A 21,840-nucleotide genomic window follows, 5' to 3' on the forward strand; every position below is an offset into this window, starting at 1 on the left:
CCGTGCTTCACTGCCTGCCGTGGTTTGAAGCCAGGGCAATGCTTCCACCTACCAGACCTGCAGCTCTGTGCTCGATGTGGCAGACCTTGACAAAAGGTCCAAATCCTTGCTGTTTCATCACACAGCTGTAGTGACCTCAGCAAAACTGGTACAAAAGTGAGCCCAAAAAATGACTAAACCCCAGCAGTTTCTCTCTTAGAAACATAGGAGGCTCTGAGTGATTAATGAGACATTGCTATATGCTTCCTGAGTTACCTCCTAGATGGCTCAGTGCCAGGTGCTAGGGGCAAGCCAAAGTTTCAACTCTCACTGGATACCGACAGAAAGGGAAAAAAAATTTAATCTTAAATGATTAAAATAGCATCATGATAGAAATAACCATGCTGTCTTTTCCAATGTTGTGTGACCCAACAACCCTCAGTATGCAGGTTAGTTATTGTATTTATTGATTTCAAATAAGAAGCAGCATAGCTCTCATGACTTTTTCCTTAAATTTTCTTGAAGACTTTAGTCCAAACACAGGAAGACATAATTAATGATAGGACTAGAGGGAATGGCCTCAAGTTGAGCCAGGGGAGGTTTAGGTTGGAAATGAGGAGACATTTTTTCTCAGAATGAGCAGTCAGGCACTGGGACGGGTTGCCCAGGGAGGTGGTGGTGTCACCGTCCCTGGGGGTGTTCGAGGAAAGGTTGGACGTGGTGCTTAGGGACATGGTTTGTGGGTGACATTGGTGGTAGGGGGATGGTTGGACCAGATGGTCTTGAAGGGCTTTTCCAACCGTAATGATTCTGTGATTCTCTGATTCTATGGTTCTATTTAGTGATTACTAAATTCATCTCAGATGATCCTGTTACCCCTTTTGAGCACAAAAGTGCTGTCCTACTCCCCGCAGCTTAGCCTTGAGGGAAGCCACGTATTCGCCACCAAATAGGAGCATATCCAGGAGCACTCCAAGCACTGACCTTTGGGCAGCTGGTGTGTCTCCAGCAGTTACTTCACACCTGGATTACCTCCAGCCCAGAGCTAGCAGGCTTTTTGCTCTAATCTCACACTTGGCCCTTTGCAGTAGGTCCTTCACTTAACCCAGTCCTCTTTCTTACCCGGGTCTTTTTGTCTCCTTCCTTTCTTTTCCCACCTAGGTCATTTCTATCCTGAATTAGCAGCATTTGTCTCTCGTGTTGTTCTCCTGGACCCTCTGCATCAGTTATTCTTGAAGTGGTTCCTCTTCAGGGTGAGGAATATGCTTACAGAGCATGTGGCAGAATGGGGATCTCTTCTTGGGGGATGTCCTTACTGATAGTAATTCTGAAGAACGAATAGCCAAGAAATGATCACGGCCAGTGTGAGTCCTCATCCATATTTCATTGCATGTTGTACGTGTACACTTCATGTTCCTGCTCAAACACATTCTGCTCCTTGCTGCTGCTCTACAGCAATCTGAACTAATAGCAATGCAACGCACGTATTTGTTCTCCAAGCAAGTCAGTTTGTCAGGATCTTCTCCCAGATCTCTCTGTTCCAAGCCTTTGACTCTACTTCCCCCACTTAAAAGTCAGTCGTACCTCACAGAGAATTTAGTCAGTTCTTCCATGGAAATTCCTGTCACTTGGGAAGGGCCTGTTGGCAAGGTGTTGGAGACTGGCATGGTTATTGCTTAGACATAGAGGATGCATCTTGGTTTGTAATCTCTTGTGTTCATAGTGATAGAGGTAGGCAAGGGAAAGGCTTGAAGCTTGTGAGTTAAGAAATTGAAAGGGTTTTGAGTTTTAAAACAGAAAGGTGTGGAATCAGAGGAGTGAGGAAAGTGCAATTAGAATTCAGAGCAGTGCATGAGATAAGTAGAGGAAGTTTGTGGGCGATTTCTATTAATACAGCAGTGGGACAATGCCAGGATTTGTGATATCTGATTAAAGCAAACGTCAGAGCGAAAGTGTCTGGTTAGATGGAGAGTTAGAAACGTCTTAGCAATGTATGGACAGGGTATCACAGAATCACAGAACAGCTGAGGCTGGAAGGGACCTCTGGAGGCCATCTGCTCGAGCAGGGACACCCAGAGCAGGCTGCCCAGGACCATGCCCAGGCAGCTTCTGAAGATCTCCAAGGAGAAGACTCCACAACCTCTCTGGGCAACCTGTGCTTAGTCACAGCACAGCACAGAAGTGCTGCCTGATGTTCAGAGGGAGCCTCCTGTGTGCCAGTTTGTGCCCATGGCCTCTTGTCCTGGTGCTGGGCACCACTGAACAGAGCCTGGCTCCGTCCTCTTTGCACCTCCCTTCAGGTGTTTATAGACGTTGGTGAGATCCCCCCTGAGCCTCCTTCAGTCTGAGCAGTCCTGGCTCTCTCAGCCTCTCCTCATAGGAGAGGTGATGGAATATCTTGATCTATGGCAGAACTCAATATGAATGATCAGAGAAAATGAGTATATAGGGATATATTTAGGAAGAAAGGAGTCAATCAGAAAGAAAAAAAAAAAAGAAAAAAAAAGGGGGTGGGGTGGGGTGGGGTGGAGGATTTGTCCTCTGGGTGCTGAAAATTCAATACATTTTTCAGAGCTTCTGGGAAATAGGACCAGAGACCATATTCCTAGGCTATAAAATTAGCTGAATTGGTGCTGTGCTGTACAGCATGAGTCAAAGATAGAAAACAGAAGTATTAAATGGAAAAGTAAAGGGTGAATTGGAGATCCAAGAAGGGCATTGAGGGGAAAAAAAATACAGTATGATCATACAAATCTGTTTTCTCTTGCTCTGCATTATAGAAAACCCATGTTTCCCTTTCTGCTAGAGAAACTTTGTTAGAGGGAGCAAGTCCATCCTTTTACCCACAGCCAAACCTCTCCCTGTCCCTCTTGCAGCAGCACACCAGAGCCAGGTCAGTCCACACAAAGGAGAAGAGAAGGGATGGACAGGCTGGCAGCCAAAGGACAACACGATCTGCAGCCACCATTTAGCCCAGTCTGAATCCACTGGACACCTGTCAGCAGCCATTTGATTTATTGCTAAACTTGAACTATAGACTGTAATTGGTAAATCTGCAGGATAGATCAAAACACACCTGAGAGACCTTCAAATTATCAACTATTACAGCTGTTTGATTACTTTGGAACCACTACTGATACCCGATATCAGCTCAAGGCCATGTCTGCAACTGTCTGCATCAATCCAGTGAAGTGGTCTGCAGAAAGATGTCAGAACAGAGACAAAGTGGGCTATGTCCAGAAAAGGTTAATCAATAGCTTGCAAGGTTGACTGAGTGCCATTAAATACAGTCGTGCACCTACTGTATATAAGATGTGACCTGTCGTCTGTATCATTCTCAGTCACCATTTCTGCCATACTGGTAGTTACCAGGTTGTCCACCTGGAAGATTTTGTGTACAGCCAGAAATGTTCATATCATCATGGATCTGGGGAATAGTAATAATACTCTGTTGCACTTTTTGGTTTCTTCTAGGGAGGAGGAGGAGGTAAGGAATCTGTTTGTAAATGTATCTCAGTATACCAAGTATTTACTTCTGACAAACATGCTGTGTATGTGCCTAAAATTAGTATAACCTTAAGTTTATCAGGTGGATAAATGCAGGTAGATAAATGCAGGATAACATGGGCAACAAGGTACTTTGGTCTTTTGAGAGGTTTATGTTACAACAGAACTTGTCCATACAGGCTTTTAATAACAGTGAGTTAATGCCTAGGCATGTGTTGATACTAATCTATGCACAAATGAGGAAATTAAAATATTAATATACATGTTCTGATTTCCTAAAGTACTGGGCTATAGCTTTACCTGCATTCTAATTGCAGCTAATACCTACTTCTATCTAATTATAGCTTAATACCAACTTACAAAAATTTTCATATTATCCATCTATCTTAACTAGTTATTCAGAAAAAGTTATTTGCTTTTCTGTTGTAATTTTATAGTTTTCATCAGTCCTTTTCTTGTTTTATTATAAAAAGTTTAATAAAAAGGTGAAAATATTTAAGTTCATATAATAATAACCACCAGCAACATAGTAGAAGAACCAAATTATTATCTGAAAGTTATTTTAGCAGCCACAGTGACTGTATGCAGGGGAGTAGTTTTCTGACTGTCGGAATAAAAAATATAATTTAAGCATATGCTTCATTTTAAGCATATGCTTAACATAAAGCATGTTCTTAATGACGCTTTGCTCGAAAGACTAAATCTTATGCTTACTGAAGATCATGGCCAAATTCCCACTGTGTTCAGCAGGACCTGGTCCAAATGGGATATGCCAATAATAACAACCTTTCTACACTCAAAAGGCTATTCTCTTTGGTGTTCAAATTGATTTGTGAATACCATTGCCAAAAATGTTTCAGACAATGTTAGTGGGAAAGATTATTTATTTATGGGGCAATTAAGTATCTGTGCATGTTAGCTAGTGGCAACAATGCTGCATGTAAGTAGATGAAAAATAAACTCATGATCTAGGGAAAAGAAATGTGACAAAGTCAAACTGTGTTTTGTTATGCTTATCATAATACAGACTGTTAAAGTTATTCTTTTTTGTATACGATAGAAATCACAATAGGATTACTCTTTAAAGGCAAAGAAATTACTTATCAACAGCAGCAGAAATCAACTATTGCAAAAAGCTTCGCATCATTGTTTTACTTACCTTTACTTACCTTTGCTTACTCTCCTGGAGGAGAGATCTTGATACGTACTTCTAAACACAGCTTTTGTTTGTGTTTTGCAGGCAAAAAGGAGAGCCACCACTTGAAAACGGGTTCCTTCCATACCTGGGCTGTGCCTTGCAGTTCGGTGCCAACCCCCTTGAATTCCTCAGAGAAAAGCAAAAGAAGCATGGCCACATTTTCACTTGCCGAGTAGCGGGGAAATACATTCATTTCCTCACTGACCCTTTTTCATATCATTCATTGATACGCCACGGAAAACACTTGGACTGGAAAAAGTTCCATTTTGCTACTTCTGCCAAGGTACCATGTTAAAAGTGGCTTCAATATCTAACACGTAAATTATCTGCTGGCAGGACAGACTGTATCCCTGTAGCATAACCGTGCCTTTGAAATATAATTGACTTCACATTTCTGCACTTTCATTGGTTTAAAACATTGGGGTCTTTTTTTCCCCCTTTCCTTAACAGAAAGGAAATATACAGTAATTTGGATTGTAAAAGAAGGACATTTAGTCAGGTAGTATTCCTAATTGATGAAGTAGAAACACAGTTAGCACCTTTTTACAAAATGATATATAGCTTGCTGAAGCTGAAAACTTCTTCAGGAGGTTCTCATCACTATGGAAGATTAACTCCCAATGCCTTAAAAAATGATGCAGCACAGCAGAAGCTCAATCAAACTCTTACTGAAGTAAGCAAAAAGGGTCCTTTTGATGTCAGTGGGAGTTGAATGAAGCTCTAGGTAGACACATCTATTGTAAGCATGCTTGGTTTTATTTTCATTTGCATTCTTAACTGCTATGAGAAAGTATCAGTTCTAGTATTCACAGTCCTTATACTTTCCTTTAGTAAGGTATGCAGTTATACTTTGGCTTTAATTTCTGTTAGACTTTATCATCAAGGTTATGACAGGTCTTATTTATCATGCATGCAATTTATTTTGTGACAGGCTTTTGGGCATGGTAGCATTGACCCAGCAGAGGGAAACACCACTGAAAATTTTCATCAGACTTTCATTAGAACCCTTCAAGGTAACGCCCTAGATGACCTCATCAAAGCAATGATGGAAAATCTACAAGACGTCATGCTGCAGTCAAGAACATCTAAACTTCAGTTTAATGCCTGGATAACAGAAGGACTTTACACATTCTGTTGCCAGGTGATGTTTGAGTCAGGCTTTTTAACACTTTTTGGTAAAGAATTTAATTCAAATCATGACAAAAATCTATCAAAGCAGGAAACTGAGAGAGCACATATTCTAAATGCCCTTGAAAATTTCAAGGAATTTGATAGGATCTTTCCGGCTCTTGTGGCGGGGCTGCCTATCCATCTATTCAAGAGTGCCCACAGTGCACGTGAGAAGCTGGGGGAAGCACTGCTCCACAAGAACCTCCTGAAAAGGAACAACCTCTCTGAGCTTGTCACCCTCCGCATGTTCCTGAATGACACTCTGTCAACCTTTGATGACATGGAAAAAGCGAAGACCCATGTGGCAGTACTCTGGGCCTCGCAAGCCAACACCATTCCTGCCACATTTTGGAGCTTGTTCTATCTTCTTAAGTAAGTCCCAATGTTTCTTGCTTCCAAATGAGAAAAATAATGTTTATTGTCTTTCAGAAACCAGTCCACCGCTACGGGCAAATTCCACTGCTTGATACTTCTTCAGTATCAAGAAGCTTACTGATTACAACACAAGTGGCGTGCTGTTGTGGACTTCTGCAGAAACCCCCCTCACTTGCCTCAGACCAAGTAGAGGTACCACAGAGCAATGCCAGAGAAAATTTTCCAAAAAAAAAAAAAAAAAAATCCAGGGCAATGCCTTGAATCCTAGCATTAAAAAGTAGCATGTGATAGACTTTGTAAAGACAAATTTACCAACATGGCAGCTCCCTGCTGCTTTCTTCACCCAGACTGCAGCAGAGCTCTTGCACTTGGATAAAGCTGTTGCAGCAGCATGAAGATTGAGATCCCGAATCCTGAACTATTCATATATGTTTTAGGCCGGTGATTTGAGATTCTCTTGAGGTATATGTCCAAATTCCTCAAGAGAAGGAAGGACATTCAAAGCCTTAAGTGGGTTAAGATTCCTGTACATAATTTCCTAAATTTCCAGAGTAGACTTTCCTATATAGTATTTTCCTAACTTTAGATATCTGCAGTATAAACTGGAGCTGCTGAGCTTGTTACTCATGAGAGGAGAGCACAGTTCGGATAAAACTATTAATTGTCCATTTTAGAGTGAGTATACTCCATGGAATATAAACTACCCCAGCTCTTAAGTATGTATCTAAATCTCTGATGTTTTTATTTAGCCAGTGGCTTGTAACCTCATACCTACCAGCCAGTGCCAACTGAGGTTATTTGGTACTTTTCATTCTAAGAAGGCATTGCCTTAAAGCGTCCTGGCTGATCATGCCTTCATAATGACAACACTATAGGATACTGCATTATTATCTATACGTATTGCACCATATATTGTTCATATATTCCATTTCAGTAAGAAAGTCTAAATAGTAAAGGATATTCTCTGGACTTTTAGCATTTGGAAGATTCTTTACAGCTAAACAGAATATTGTCACATAATAGGACATCATCCAGGATAAGTGATGTTATAAAACTGATTTATGATCCCCTTCCCAAATCTTCTACCTGCAATGGAGCTCTTTCCTAATATACAATTGAATGTTTCATTTCTTATTCTTGGCATTGCTTTTTAGTGACATCACTAGTTATTACCTGTGTTACACACATTAGTTCTGTCCCACTTGTCATTGGAGACAGATCAAATACTTGGGGTTCTTTTCTCTTTTAGAAGTTATTGTATCTTTGCCAAAATGTGAAAAAGTCTAATTGCATAAGTAGATTTTGCTGCAACATTTTCATTTTGGAAGGTTGTACTTGCCAGCTAACAAACTAAATTTTAGTTAGGGAGAAAATGAATGGCACAAACCCTTTTTAAACCATTCTTAAGCATAACATTATGTCATACTTCTGCACTTTTGATTTTAGGAATCCAGAAGCAATGAGAGCTGCTACCAAAGAAGTGCAAAGTATTTTGGAAAGTGCTGGAGAGAAGATCAGCTTAGATGGCAAACATATTTCCTTGAACCGAAAACAGCTGGATAACATGCCAGTACTAGGTATGATTGTTTTATGCAGGAGTGCCAGAAGTCACCCCACAATTTTCACAATCTTCTATTTGTTGCCATATAAGCACTTGCTATGGAATTACTATTAACCTGCAAACACCAGAACAAAAACCTCTATGTTCCTTGGCAATGGCCAACACAATCAGTCTTCCCAGTATCAGAGGTGGTCCTGATATCAATTCACATGAATAGCACTTTTTTTCCATGGGTAATGGCATGTCTGAATACTGCTGCACAACTATTCAGTGTTGGACACCCATGGATAATTCAGAACAATATTTTCTTTGGTAATGACTTTAGATCAAATGAAAGGGTGTTGCCAAATTGTATATGCCAGCTGTTATTATGTGAAGCAAGATCTTCTAGTACCATTACTGGAATTTCTTCTTAATGCTTTTCAAATTACAGGCATATATTTCAAGTGTCCAAGTTACAGGGAAGAGTTTTGAAAATGTCACTGTTTGACTACTGCTGATTTTTTAATCAGTTTATATGGAAATTAAACAAAAAACAAGGTGCTTCTGTGCACCAGCACTAAAAGTTTCAGAAAATCCTGATCACTGCACTGTTTCTTTTTCTTGTTATGTTTTCAGTTTTTACTTACTTCAGCTTAAAAATGTGTCTCACTTTCAAATATTCTGTTGCATCAGCTATGAGTAATTTTCTAGGGGAAAGCGGATTATGTTCTCAGTGTTATCTGCAGAAGGGATAATAATGCTAACAAGAAATGAGAAAGATACTTTCTTAGGCATTTATAAAGTTATTGTTAAATTATTTCTTTTAATAGGCTTTAATAGTGGGTTTGAATTAGCTCAAAATATGTCCTCCCCCAAGGACATATACATACTATTTATGTGGTAATCATTCCTTTTCGTCTCTCTATAGATAGCATCATCAAGGAGGCAATGAGGTTATCGAGTGCATCCATGACTTTCCGAGTTGCTAAAGAGGATTTCACTTTGCACTTAGAGAATGATTTTTACAACATTCGCAAGGATGATATTGTAGCTCTTTATCCTCAACTTTTGCATTTTGATCCAGAAATCTATGCTGATCCTTTGGTAAGTATTTATCATAGTGCATTAAATTCTGAGCTCTAGCAGAAGCTAACATGTATTTTAATAGAGCACTTACCAAGAATGCTCTACAGCTGTTTCTCTGTTGTGCTCCAGACAGTCTGTTCTTATGCCTGGAGTCTCAAGGAAAGGCAAGCACTTCCCGCAAAACATGTTTTGGTGTAACCAAAAGGTGTGCTGGAAACCCAGGAGAGCCTCTTAGTTTTTGCCTTCCTCAATAAGGAAGGATCACCACTTGGGTGGGAGGAGGAGGAAGGGATCGAGAGAGGACAAGGATAAGGATAATATTTTCTCAATGACACAAAATGAGAAACCTTCCAGTTCTGATGCATGAACAAGGATGCAAGTTGTAATGCTTATTTTAAAAGGTCAGAAAAGAAGTTATCAAAAGGATTCCCTAGCTTGACTCTAGCAAAGATCCTGAGATGATATTGTCCCACATGCCAGAACTTCTCAGGGGCTACCCTTTGCAGAAAGCACCTTAGGGCCTGGTACGACCATGAAGCACAAAAACTGTCCTGTACAGTGTTTACTGACAGAGGCTCTTCCCTCCCAGCCTGCACTTTGTGTCTTAATATCATTATCCAGTCCTTGGAGGTATTCAGATATCAACTAACTCTTTTGTGGGTTTTATTACAGACATTTAAATACGATCGCTATCTCAATGAGAATGGAGAAGAAAAGACTGACTTCTACCGCAATGGTCGCAAGTTGAAGTATTATTATATGCCATTTGGGACAGGAATAGCAAAATGCCCTGGCAGGTTATTTGCTGTCCATGAAATTAAACAATTTTTGGTTTTGGTATTTTCATACTTTGAGATTGAACTTGTGGACAATAACGTACAATGTCCTTCTTTAGATCAATCCCGTGCAGGACTGGGGATTTTGCAACCATCCAATGACATTGATTTCAGGTATAGACTGAAATGTCTATGAATATATGTATATTTTATTATATTTATAAACTGTGTACAGTATAAATACACTATATAACATATACTTTGTATATATATTATGTATGTATGCAAATGAAACATTGCAAGTCTCAGGGGAAAATCTATAGGAAGATGCTACTTCATCAACATAATAGAGAATACATAATACTATTATGGTACCAGACAATAGGTTTAATGCATGGTGTTGATACAAAAGTTACTCCTTTTACCAACCATTCTAAAATGCAAGTTATGACTTTGAATTGTGTGTGTACAATAGTTCATTTTTTTCTGCCAGCAAATACCTTCACAGAGTAATATAGTTAAAATTCCATCAGGTAGTTCAAAGTAATTATAAAAATTCAACAGGAGTTAAAACATACTCATTTTTATAACTGAAATGTTGGAGGTGGAGGGTTCTCACCATGGGTGAAATAAAATTTTTTATAGTATAAAGGCAGACTGGGGGAGGGGAGAATTTCCTGGGGAAGTACCTTTATGTTTTTATTAAAAACTAGAAAAGACTTGAATAAAATCTACAAAATCTTTCACGTTCTAGTGAAACTGCAAGACTTGTATTATATTCATTGTAATATATATTTCTGTTCAGAAAGTTTTAAATGTATTACAATAAATGATATTGTCTGCATTAAATGCCTCTCTAGACTGTTGGTTGTTTTAATGTCTTAACATTCTCAAAGTTTTATGCACTCATCCCAAGCCACCTGAGCCACCTTTAAACTAACCAGCTCAAACATCGCAGAATATCCCCGCTTGGAAGGGGCCCACAAGGATCATGGAGTCCAACTCCTGGCTCCACACAGGACCACCCAAAAATCAGACCGTTTTTTCTGAGAGCGTTGCCCAAACACTTTTTGAATTCTGGCAGGCTTGGTGCCATCACTGTTACTCTGAGGAGCATGTTCCAGTGCAGGACCACCCTCTGGGTGCAGAACCTTTCCCTAACACCCAGCCTGACCCTCCCCTGTCCCAGCTCCATGCCGTTCCCTCGGGTCCTGTCGCTGTCCCCAGAGAGCAGAGCTCAGCGCCTGCCCCTCCGCTCCACTTGTGAGGAAGGCGCAGGCTGCCATAAGGCCTTCCCTCAGCCTGCTCTGCTCGGGGCTGAACAAAACAAGGGGCCTCAGCAGCTCCTCATACGTCTTGCCCTCTAGACCGTTCACCATCTTTGTTGCCAATACGGAGATAAGTAAATAACCACCAGTGCTATTTTGCACCCTTCTCTAAATTCCGTATATCCATAGACCTTCATTGGTCATACTCCATAGATCTTCCTAGTCTAATTCCATTAAGGCTACTATGGATATGCCCACACATTTCACTTTCAGTGGTGTCATGTCTGTGAGAACAATCATTTCAGACATATCATTTGGTTCTCTGTAACATCCTGTTACTTTCTGCTGCAAATGGTGGATGGGTGTCACACAAGTCCAGTTTTTAATGAAACATCTTCAGGCTGAAAGAAAGAGTTTTCTTATCATCTGCCAATGAAAAGAACAAATGGACTTAAAATATTGTTGTTATCCTATTTGTTGTATGCTTCTAAGGATTTATGATCTGAACTTTTGTCCTCGAATCAAATGTTAGCCTCATCACAGAAGATGAGATACAGAGCTATTAGATATTTTAAAATTTCACATTCTGGCAGGACTTCTAATCTAGCTGATAAAGCTCTTCCTAAACATGGAATTTTACCAGGACCCAGTCCGGGAGCTGCTTTATATTATGCATCTGTTTCTATTCTCACTATCCACTGTGCTAAATATTCAAAGGCAATGAAAAAGATTCTGTAGTGTGTGATTATTACCCGTGTGTTACCTTTGTAAATTTATTTAACCTTTTTCCAATTTCAAAAGAGAACAAAGAACACTACATTGTTGCCATTTGTATCTATAACATTTAAACAATTAGATATAATGAAAGTGGCTTTGAATTATTAGTTTGGTTCTCTTGGTAAGGGAAGTGCCCAGTCTTGGGTACAGCCTCTTTTCATACTTCTGTGAATTATGTTTTTGTATGATTTATATAAATTACAGCACATTCATTGTAAGTTAGTATTGACTCAGAGAACACACGAAAGCCTGACATTATCATAATTACATATGCCCTGGCACATATTATTACCATTAGAGTATCTACTCCTCCTTTCTTAAACAAATCCTTTCTAAAACTACTGTTTTTGAGAGTAGCAAGTGCGTGCAATGTTTTAAGTAAAATAACCTTCCTTGATGAAAAGGCATTCTAAACAGAATTGCAACAGTAGATAATGGAAGATAAGAAGATTGCTAAATTAATTCCATGCTCCCTGGAAAGTTAAACTTCTTTCATATCCTCTCTTCTCCTTCATACTGACTGCTCCAGTCTGTTCTGACTATGGTTTAATGTTTTCTTGCAGCTCCCTTAATCTATGAGAAATCAAAGTGTTCAGTGGCTCCTAAAGCTGACCTGACTTTAGCTGCCCAAGGAATAACAACAGTAGAGAAGTAGTGCGGAAAACACCGTAGGATTCACCCGGATGATTAAAATTGGGTTCTGAACATTGTGAGGAGGTTACTGACTGTATCCCCAAGAGTTAATGCCTTCAGAGACAGCACATAAAGCCAGCATCTCTGTGACTACTTGGCACTTTTTCCTCCTTCCCCTGCTGTATGACAAGCCTGATCCCTTGGAAACATGTTCTCAGGGCTTTGCTTCACTGGTCCAATCTCATTTACTATACCAATAGTGTGTGCATTAGGTCAGATGCCTGTTTTCCTTCCTAGGACTCTGAAACACACTATCTTAAACCAATAAATCTGCCAATAAATCTTTTTTATTCATTCTGGCTACTTGCCACATGGACAGATCTACAGAGGGTACTGGGAAATAAATAGGTGCAGTCTATCTGGTCCTTCAGTCCCTTCATAGACACCTTAGTATTTTGCCTGCAAGTTCAGTTAGAGGCAACCATCCACATTTTTCATTGCAGCAGACATATAAGAAGAAACTCAGTTTCTGTTTGATATTTTTTTTGTGTTTCTTTCTTTTTCTTTGTTTGTTTTCGTGAGGATTGGATCAGTCTTTAATGTTCAGAATGTACAAGATAAATGCTACAAATAAGTTAGGCTTTGTCTATAGCCTTCAGCTAATTTTGCACCAAGAAAGTGAAGACCAAATACATAAATAAAAATTGTAAGGTTCTCTGACTAGACTGCTATTTACAAATTTATGTTTGGTTTTGAAGCCAATGCTAAATTGTTGTTGACATTTTAGAACAAAAAGTGCTTCATTGCAACCTGCATAAATCCCTATGAATTTCCAATGGAAATAATCTAAACTGCTACTTTTAAAACTCTATTTGCAATTAAAATAACTATACTGTTTTATTTGTAATACATATTGATGCACATGATGAAAAACTTTGCTTTAAAAATTATTTACTGCAATATGGAAAGTAAAAGCTTTCTTTTTCAAAGAAACTTTTATAAACCCAAGAGTAATACAAAAGAGAGATACTCCTGCCAAGCCAGATATGACTAAGGAATGGACAGGAGAACTCCCAAGACATTTTGTGTCTGAGGTATTATGGTCCATCTTAGAACTGTGTCCATGAAACTTATTTAACAGTGGATGGATGATTGCAAACCTTGTGTTAATGAGGGAAAATGCATTCCTTATCAAAATGCAATACCTGTAAGAATGGGAGAACTCATGAAACGATGTCTCTAGTAGGAAAGGCTACCTGCAAACGTGCTTCAGGATTTACAGGAGGGTAATGTATCTGGATTTAACTTCTCCAGCATCTGTCTGTCTGGCTACGCTGGCCAGAAATGTGAGACAGATGTGAATGAATGTCCAGCTTCCATTGGCACATGGATAAAGGTCCAGTCTGAGACTAGCTGAGACTAGCTCTTTAGGCCTCCCAGGACTACATAGTCATTCTAGGCCGAAAGCCAATACCAATCTAGATTGTAACTTTTATTCCCATCGAGAATTGGAAATCAGTTAATGTCAAATAAAGTGAACGGTGAGACATGGGTCCTCCAGCTGGCTTGGTCATGCTAGTGTAACTGAGCATAGTAGTACCATGTTAAAAAACAAACAAGCAAACGTGAATAAGGGTCATGTGAATAAGGTCTATGACCATACGAATTGTTTAGAGTTGGGTTGGCAATGTCCACAAACTGCTTAGGGTCTGGCTATGTTGTAAAGACACCATCAAGTTCTAGCCAAATTCTTTTTAACCAGCCAGCTCATCTTTCTATAAACTATTTATAAAGGTATGTAAATATGTCCTTTTTAATCTAAATCAGAAGATTATATCTTTAAGTTTTATCAGAAATATTTTCACAGGCCGTAACCACAAATTACATATATATATATATATATACTAGGATTTTATTTTAGACTTCCATCCACATTCATTATGGTATTTAAAGCAAACATGTCATATTATGCAAATGTTTTGTATTTTACCTTTGTTATTGGTCTATGCTTTTATAAATAAATAATTTTTAAAAAAAAGGAAGAAAAAAATGGAAAGAAAAATGGAGAGAGTTTTTTTTAGAAGAAAATTCCAACACTCCACTTTTTTCTCCTATCACATCCTTTCATTCATATTATGCACTTGATTTAAACCTATTAAGAGCAAGAACATTCAAAGACATAGCTCCAAGTGCAGGCTAATGATCTATCCTGCACTCAAGCCTTTCTACAAAGACTTTACAATAAATCTGACTCACAACCATCTACTGCTCTGAGGTACCTGAGCCAGATGAAGGCTCATTCCATTAGGAATGTGGGGAGACTACTTCCAAAAGAGAAATCCTGGCACTAGTTCATGCAACACAACTATCTTGTAATAATAGTAATGCAGATAATAACGGACAGATTTTGTACACCTCTCCCACAGAGCTAATTCAAAGATTTACCATGAGAGGCAATGAGACCATCTAACAAATCACAGCAGGCAGGAGAATCCATATACCCATCCCACCCAAGTGCAATGCCTTAACTGCAGACTCACTGCAAATCGGTAGAAATCAGAACTGTAGCCAGACCATACACAGGGTCCCACTGGGGTGGCTCAAGTGCTCCTGCCGAAATTCCTGTGGGAGCATGGCCATTGCCATTCAACTTCCCATCACCGCTCTTTTGCTGGGGTAGGAATTCTCAATAGACATCTGGACCCACAAGCTGTGAATTGGTACTCACTGAGTAAGAAACATAAAACAAGAGAGGTGATCAGCTCTTCTTGTCCAGTTCTGAACTCCTGTAACATAAGGAGCATATCAGCATATCTTCAGAGGACTCTGCAGAGCAATGCCAATTTTTAATGTTAACCTAGAGTTATGAAGCTGAAAAGATCCAGGATAACCTCTTGAGCACTTTCCCCACTTTGTGACAAAAGAGATGCAAATGAAATGTTTGAACAGTTCTCCTTCCTTTTTCTTTTTTCTTTTTTTAATTTTTATTTTTAGTATTGGCTAATATGCAAGTATATTGGTTTCCTTCCATGACCGCTACATTTCTAACCTCATTTAAACCTCTGTTACCAGGGTCACCCAGATGCAAGTGAGGGGAGAAAACGGTACAAAGTCTGTGGCTGCTATGCCTCAGCTAATGTAATCAAATACTTCAGCAATCAATACTCATCTGCCTTGCCAGGGTCACGGACACCACAAAGTTATAGCAGGGCAATTCTGTGTGCTGCCTCTCCAAACAACAATACTTTTCTTAAGATATCAGACCAAAAAAAAAGGCAAGATGAAAGACTGTACAAGCAATTAGAAAAATACTGTGCAGACCCAGGCTGGTGTGAAGGAGGCAGCCTACGCCATGTGCTGTGTGAGTCTTTGAGTCTTTCACGCTACCTATCTACTACGCAGAAGGAGATATGGGCAGAAAGGAGGCAGAGACCCCACCTCCCAGGTGAGAACCCTAACCATCAGGCTAGCTCAGGCATTCACTGCTTTTCCCAGTGGTAGCTTTTCTCTGAAAAACTGAACAAATTGAGCAGGATGATTTGCATGTCTCCCAACCTGTACTCTTTTAATGAAAGTCCTCTCTTAGCTCAGAAACTATTCAGTTTTGACATGGGATTGAAGTCCCGGAAGTAGATGAGGGAATCAAATCCACGTGCTGAGGGCAGACTCTAACCATGGTGAGTAAAAGTGAGGGTACCTCCTGAGGGAGGCACAAGCACTTGGTACACACCAAGGGGTTTTAAGGGCACAAGCTTTTTTGGACCCAGATGAGCTCTGCACAGGGCTTGGTAGGTGCCTCTGCAGAGCAATCTTGGGATAAGAAGCAAGACACAGGCAGCTGAATGGGAGCAGGTGGTGTATAACCCGGCAGAAAGAGGCATTTTGGTTGAAGAGGTGGAAGCAAGACAGAGAAAATGTTTTACAGTTTTTAGGCTAAAATAAATCTTTCCTCATGGTGGAATTCCTGGAAGTGACACGATGACCTTACTAAAGTAACAAGGCACTTTATCAGAAAAAGACAGTTTTACATTTCTGAAACCATGCTGGCCATCGCTGCTATTCACCAGCTGGGAGTCATCTGCAGAGAAATTACACCTGATAACCCTTTGCTGGATGCTAAAGGTCAGGTAACACTAGCTTGGCCAGTCAACCGTCTCTGGCAGGCTGAACCAGCTCCTTTCCAGCAGAGTGGGCATGAAGCAGCAGCAGCCACACTTGGAGGTGGTAGTGGCAGGCCTGGGATGTGGAGGATGCAGCACCCACGGGTCTTGGTAGCTTTGGCTCTAGGTGGCTGGGATCTGGCCCTTGGGAGCTGCAGCACACTGGTGATTTTCTCAAGGTTCAGGTTCAGCCTGGAACTGCTTGGCAGGATGAATCTAAGACCATCTTAGCCAAATTTTAAATGGAAGAAGCTGTTAGTGCATTGTGTGTGGAGCCAATCTCTGAGACCTGATGGTCTGAGGGTCAAAGCTGTGTGCAAGGTGCTCTTTTCAATAAATAAATAAATAAATAAATAAATAAATAAATAATCACTCCTGGGCTCAGACAAAGGAGGAACGGTAGGTGCCTATTAACAGTGCTGCTTCTAAGTTCAGTCAGCCACTCTTCAACATAACAAGTGTTTTCAATGACTGCAGTTTTGAGCTAGGATTTTTGAAATCCTGGATGAAGGTCTTAAACTGTTCTTTGATCTTAATGTAGAGATTACACGATAAGCTAGTCTTTACATTACAAGACCTTTCGTGCAAGTTTCCAAAGAAAAAAAGAAGAGGAAGCCAAAAAGGGAGAAATCACGGGATAATTCTTTCTGAAAGCATGAAATATGCTTTCCTGATAATTACAGCTTGGCTGTCAGTAGCATGCTTCAGAAGATACTGTCCATGGTCTTAGTGTAATCAGATAGCTGAAGCAGGATAGATAGGCATCCACTGAATGATCATCGGTTATATCATCAGTTTATGATCTGCACAGAGTGCTGAAGTAGGGTAATTGGCAGCCTGAACATAGCACCAAGATCTGCCCTCGTTCACACCACAATAACTGCAGTTATGTCAACACACTTAAACAGCTCGCAGAGGGGGCTTGAGCATAATTATGGCTATGGTCTGTCCCTCTTTAGCCAGCTGTATAAGGAGGTTTGGTGGTAAAAGCAGTCATTGCCTCACAATAACCTTAGAATTAAACAATAAAGAGGTTACATATTATTAAATGGACTACTGTCAAAGTAAATACCTGTCTTGCTAACTGTTGTTGACATTACTTTGTTTTCTGCCAAGACAGACAGCTCTATGAGACACACTTAAAATCAAATGATCAAAATCAAATAATCTTCAGTGGTTCACATGTCATGAAAAGAGAGAGAGGTAACTTCAGCGCAATTATTGAAGAGCCACCGATTTTTAAAATTAAAAGTCCATTTTACATAATTCATCAGTCTCTACTTATCTTTTAAAGATAACAGCCACTTCTGAAATTCAGACAGATGGATCCCACAGAGGTTTTGAAAGACTAAAACACCTTAGCTGATTAAATCACTCTGGTTTTGGGAACAATTCAGTGTGAAGAACCATGTAATTATTTTTCAGAAGCGTTTATGTAATAGTTGATTGGAAGGGGATTAGATGTCTCACAGGCTCCAATAGCTGCAGACTCAAGACTTACAGACATTCACAAGAACATCAGAAGATCATAGGCTGGAAAAGGTCAGATGAAAAGACTGCCTATTTTAGCTTTCTGTCATGAGTAAATGCCCCACAACGCCAACAGAAGTATATGAGAGTATGGCAAATGTCAGTGGAACTTCCTCAGGATCTATATAAGGCACCCCATCAACTTGTTCTCAGAGGTGTTCAACTTACTGGCCCTTTTCAAGAAAACAAGTGTTTTTTCTGTGAGGTTCTGGTGGGTTTTAAGAGTCCTCTTTCCTAGCATTAGGTGCTTGTGGACACACTGCATGAAGGTAAATCAGAGCCTGCAAGAGAATTGTGGACAGATATGAACATTTACTACCTCCAAAAGCTTTATCACTCACCACCATGAATTTGTAGGACTGGTTTGAAGCACAGGATGATAAAAGTTGTGCCAAAGGGTTGCATTAACAGATAGGAGGTAATTCGGGCCTTGCTGACCTACCATGATCTCAGCTCTGCTCTCTTTAAGGCTAACTGCTCCTTAAGCAGAGGGAGAAATGCTTCCTCTCTACTTTACAAGGCATTTCAGCTTGGATGCTCTACCCAAGTAAGCAAAGCCTCAGGAAAAGTGAACAGTCAAGGAGAGGCTATCCGAAAACACACCCTCCACATTGAACTGGTTCATCTCATGGCTATTTTATTTCCCAGCTGTAAGAACTTAAACCAAGGAATAATGTTCTTACAAGGGCTAAAAGATGATGTTAAAAATGATAGAGGAAGCCATTAACAATGCAACCAACAGTCAATTAGATGGGTTCTGCTAACTATGACTCATAATACCAGTACACTGTCAAATGACTTTTCCTGAAATTTGATAATATGATAAAAATTAGCAATTCTGTAGAATCTCAAGAAATCATAGTCGGATGATCTGAGTGCTGGATACAAAAATACTGGATACAGTGGATATTTGCCAGGGGAGGTTTAGGTTTAGGGTGGATATTAGGAAAAACTTCTTTACTGAAAGGGTTGTTAGGCATTAGAATGGGCTGCCCAGGGAAGTGGTTGAGTCACCATCCCTGGAGGTCTTTAAAAGACGTTTAGATTTAGACTTTAGTGATATGGTTTAGTGGAGGACTTGTTAGTGTTAGGTCAGAGGTTGGACTAGGTGATCTTGGAGGTCTCTTCCAACCTAAATGATTCTGTGATTCTGTGATATGCTATGCCACAGAGCTATCTGCAGGTGCCTGATGTTAGGTTTGTACCACCAGAAGGTAGATGCCAGGTTGCAATTCAGAGTACCCAAGCTGACTGCTGAGGCTCCCAGTGCAGGCAGAGCAGAGTCTAGGGCTGAAGGGCAAGCCCGGTCTCACCCCAGGAGTAGTTTTTAAAGTTAAATGGTGGCACAAGTTACATGCTTATTCCTTGGCCTACACACTCAGAATGTTTTTACCGTTGTTTTATTATTGCCACACAGATCAGGACTTTGTAGTAAGAGTTATACAAACAGAGAATAAAACCACTATTCCCAAGGAGGTCACAGTCTAAGGAAAAGAGAAGATGAAAAGCATCCGTCTAGTGGAGGGCAAGGAAACAATGAGGTAGGGTTTGTCTGCATGCCAGCTAGTGGTCTGAATAGACCAGCAGGTTGGCTAATGTTAAGTTCATCACCAATACCGAAAGCATCTTGATCAGGTCAGGTCTAGAACACAAGATAGCAGATGACAGATAGGTGAGGAGTAAGCTATGAAGCTACTCGAAAGTGAAAAAAGAGCAGTTTTTCCTTGGTGCTACAAAGAGTGCAGAAGGAGGCAGCAAAAGTGGAGGGATCACAGTATAAAAGACCTTTGCAGCAAAAATATGAATTGATTGTAGTAGGACAGGAGAGCACTAGAAAATTGCAGCAGTGACAAAAGAGCTAGAAAGGAGCACCTGGGTGAATGTTTTGTCCAGAGGATGGGTAGGAAAGGCTGTATCTTAACAGCAATTATGCAGAAGCCCAGAGACAGCGTTTTAAGAAGAGGAGCACCACTGACTGTGGCAGAGACTGGCAATGGGTGACCAAGGTTGAGGGTGAGGTATTGGTTTTGAGATTTGACCTGGCTAAAGACATTAGGAGGAAGTGTCACTTGAATGAAGCAAGTGTAAATTCAATTGATGGGAAGCTCGAGCAGCACTTAGGCAGTACTCCAGACTGAGATTTTAAATGGTTTGTTCTGCAAGATTGGAAGCAAGAGAGCAAGGAATGTGGCATGATCGTGACTGAAGTAAGCTTGTATTAGGAAATGAAACAGAAAGGGAGAACAAAAGGTTAAGGGGAGGAATGAGAGACAGGGGGACTATCAGGAGGTACAACAAGAGGAGAGCCCAGTAAGAGCACCACTTTAGTGGAAACCATGAACCTAGATTTCCAGATGAGATCTCAGACAGAGCCTGTTCCAAGCAGTTACTGCTGTAAATAAAATACTGCAGACCGAATTCACATGCATGTACTTAAGCAAATATTTGTGACCACTCTGATCAAAGTTATTAGGTGATAATGTTCAGCCTTGGAAACTGGCCTTGAACAGCATTTATTAAGGTGTTCCACTACTACAGATATCACTAAAGATCAGCACACCAAACTGCACTGTCAACCAGCCTTGAACCTTTGTGCAGAGGACTACCAGTAAAAATGTCCAGAAAATAATATATATGGAGCCTGCCAAATAAAACACATGCCAGCTATCAGCAGCACTGTGTAACCATCATTACAATCTATTGTATTGTTAAAAATATGCTGGACAACAAGAAGTAACTGAGGGAATACTGAATTTTCATTGCTTGCTATACTTATCCATGGCTATAATTATTATATTTTTCAGGCAGGTGTTTTTAATAAGTCAACAACCTTTACTTCAAGTTTGTAACTACAGTGTAATATAGATTTGGCAATGAATATATGGTGAACATACAAGAAGGGAATGAAAAAACTGAGTGTCACATATACAGAGAGAGATTGAAATTTATGACATAGTCTGAAAAACAAAACATCAAATTGTGCAGCCCAAGACTACAGGAAAATAAAATTTAAAAAAGTGTGAAGTGCTATTTTCAGAATGACCAAGAGCCAGAGTGACAGTCAGGTATCCAAAGCCATTTCAAATGCCCTGTGGTATCCCATCTCCAGGCTCACTTCATAAAGGTATGTGGATCCCGTTAAGTCAATTGTCATATCTGTCAACTTCATGGTGTCTTAGAGACCTCAAGACTTCAGGGGCCTGTGGGTTGGCAGCCTAATGAAGCCCTAAACCTCCACTGACTGTAATGGTAGTTGGACACATTGCCCACAGGTAAATGCATGGAGGCAGATACCTACATTTAAGTGTCCTAATCTTTGAACTGAATCCCATTCTCAAAGTTTTGAGGACTGTTAAAGAAACATGGGCTTTGGATTAGGTTTTGGTCATTGACTTTTAAAACAAAGATAGATTTCTACATGAGCAATAGTTATTGATTGTAAACCTGGAGACTTCTCCTCTGAATTACCCTCTGAAAGGGAATCCTGTAGATATAGTATTCTTGGTTTAGGCATCAGATCAGGTAATTTGTGAAAAGCCAAGGGAGTTGAGATTGCACAGACCTGGCAAAGCATTTCTGCCAACAGTTTTTGTGGGAAAAAAAAATAAAAAGTTATATATGGTTTGTTTTTTTCCTGAATCACTTGGGTTGGAATAAAAAATTGTTTTCTTTCAATGCATTCTAGATGAAACCATTCTAGTTTTATTCCCATTTAAAAAACTCATTCATTTCAAGATTACTTCAAATTAAAGGTTTACAGATGAAAAGCACCACTGTTTCCTTTCATCAGCGCTGACTGTCATGATGTTCTGATTTGCTGAAGGTTCTGATGTATTTT

The 21,840-nt window shown here is 39.9% G+C and overlaps 1 protein-coding gene across 2 annotated transcripts in view; it reads left to right on the forward strand.

Annotated features, from left to right (window-relative positions):
• The first annotated feature begins 511 nt into the window (after positions 1 to 511).
• CYP7A1 (cytochrome P450 family 7 subfamily A member 1) overlaps positions 512 to 21,840 on the forward strand; it is a 30,591-nt gene continuing 9,262 nt past the window's right edge. Inside the window, exons 1-6 of one of the 2 annotated variants that reach the window (XR_014579226.1) lie at positions 512 to 3,466; positions 4,727 to 4,967; positions 5,616 to 6,226; positions 7,676 to 7,806; positions 8,701 to 8,876; positions 9,531 to 15,757. Coding sequence is in view for 1 of the 2 variants with exons in the window: in XM_083823019.1 (XP_083679145.1) it covers positions 3,387 to 3,466; positions 4,727 to 4,967; positions 5,616 to 6,226; positions 7,676 to 7,806; positions 8,701 to 8,876; positions 9,531 to 9,830 (1,539 nt within the window). In the remaining variant the exon portion in view is untranslated. Of the gene's footprint in view, positions 3,467 to 4,726; positions 4,968 to 5,615; positions 6,227 to 7,675; positions 7,807 to 8,700; positions 8,877 to 9,530; positions 16,706 to 21,840 lie in introns of those variants that run through there. The other variant, XM_083823019.1, reaches the window with a different exon arrangement.

The sequence above is a fragment of the Anser anser genome (genome assembly GCF_964211835.1).
Source record: "Anser anser genome assembly, chromosome: 2".
NCBI lineage: Eukaryota > Metazoa > Chordata > Aves > Anseriformes > Anatidae > Anser > Anser anser.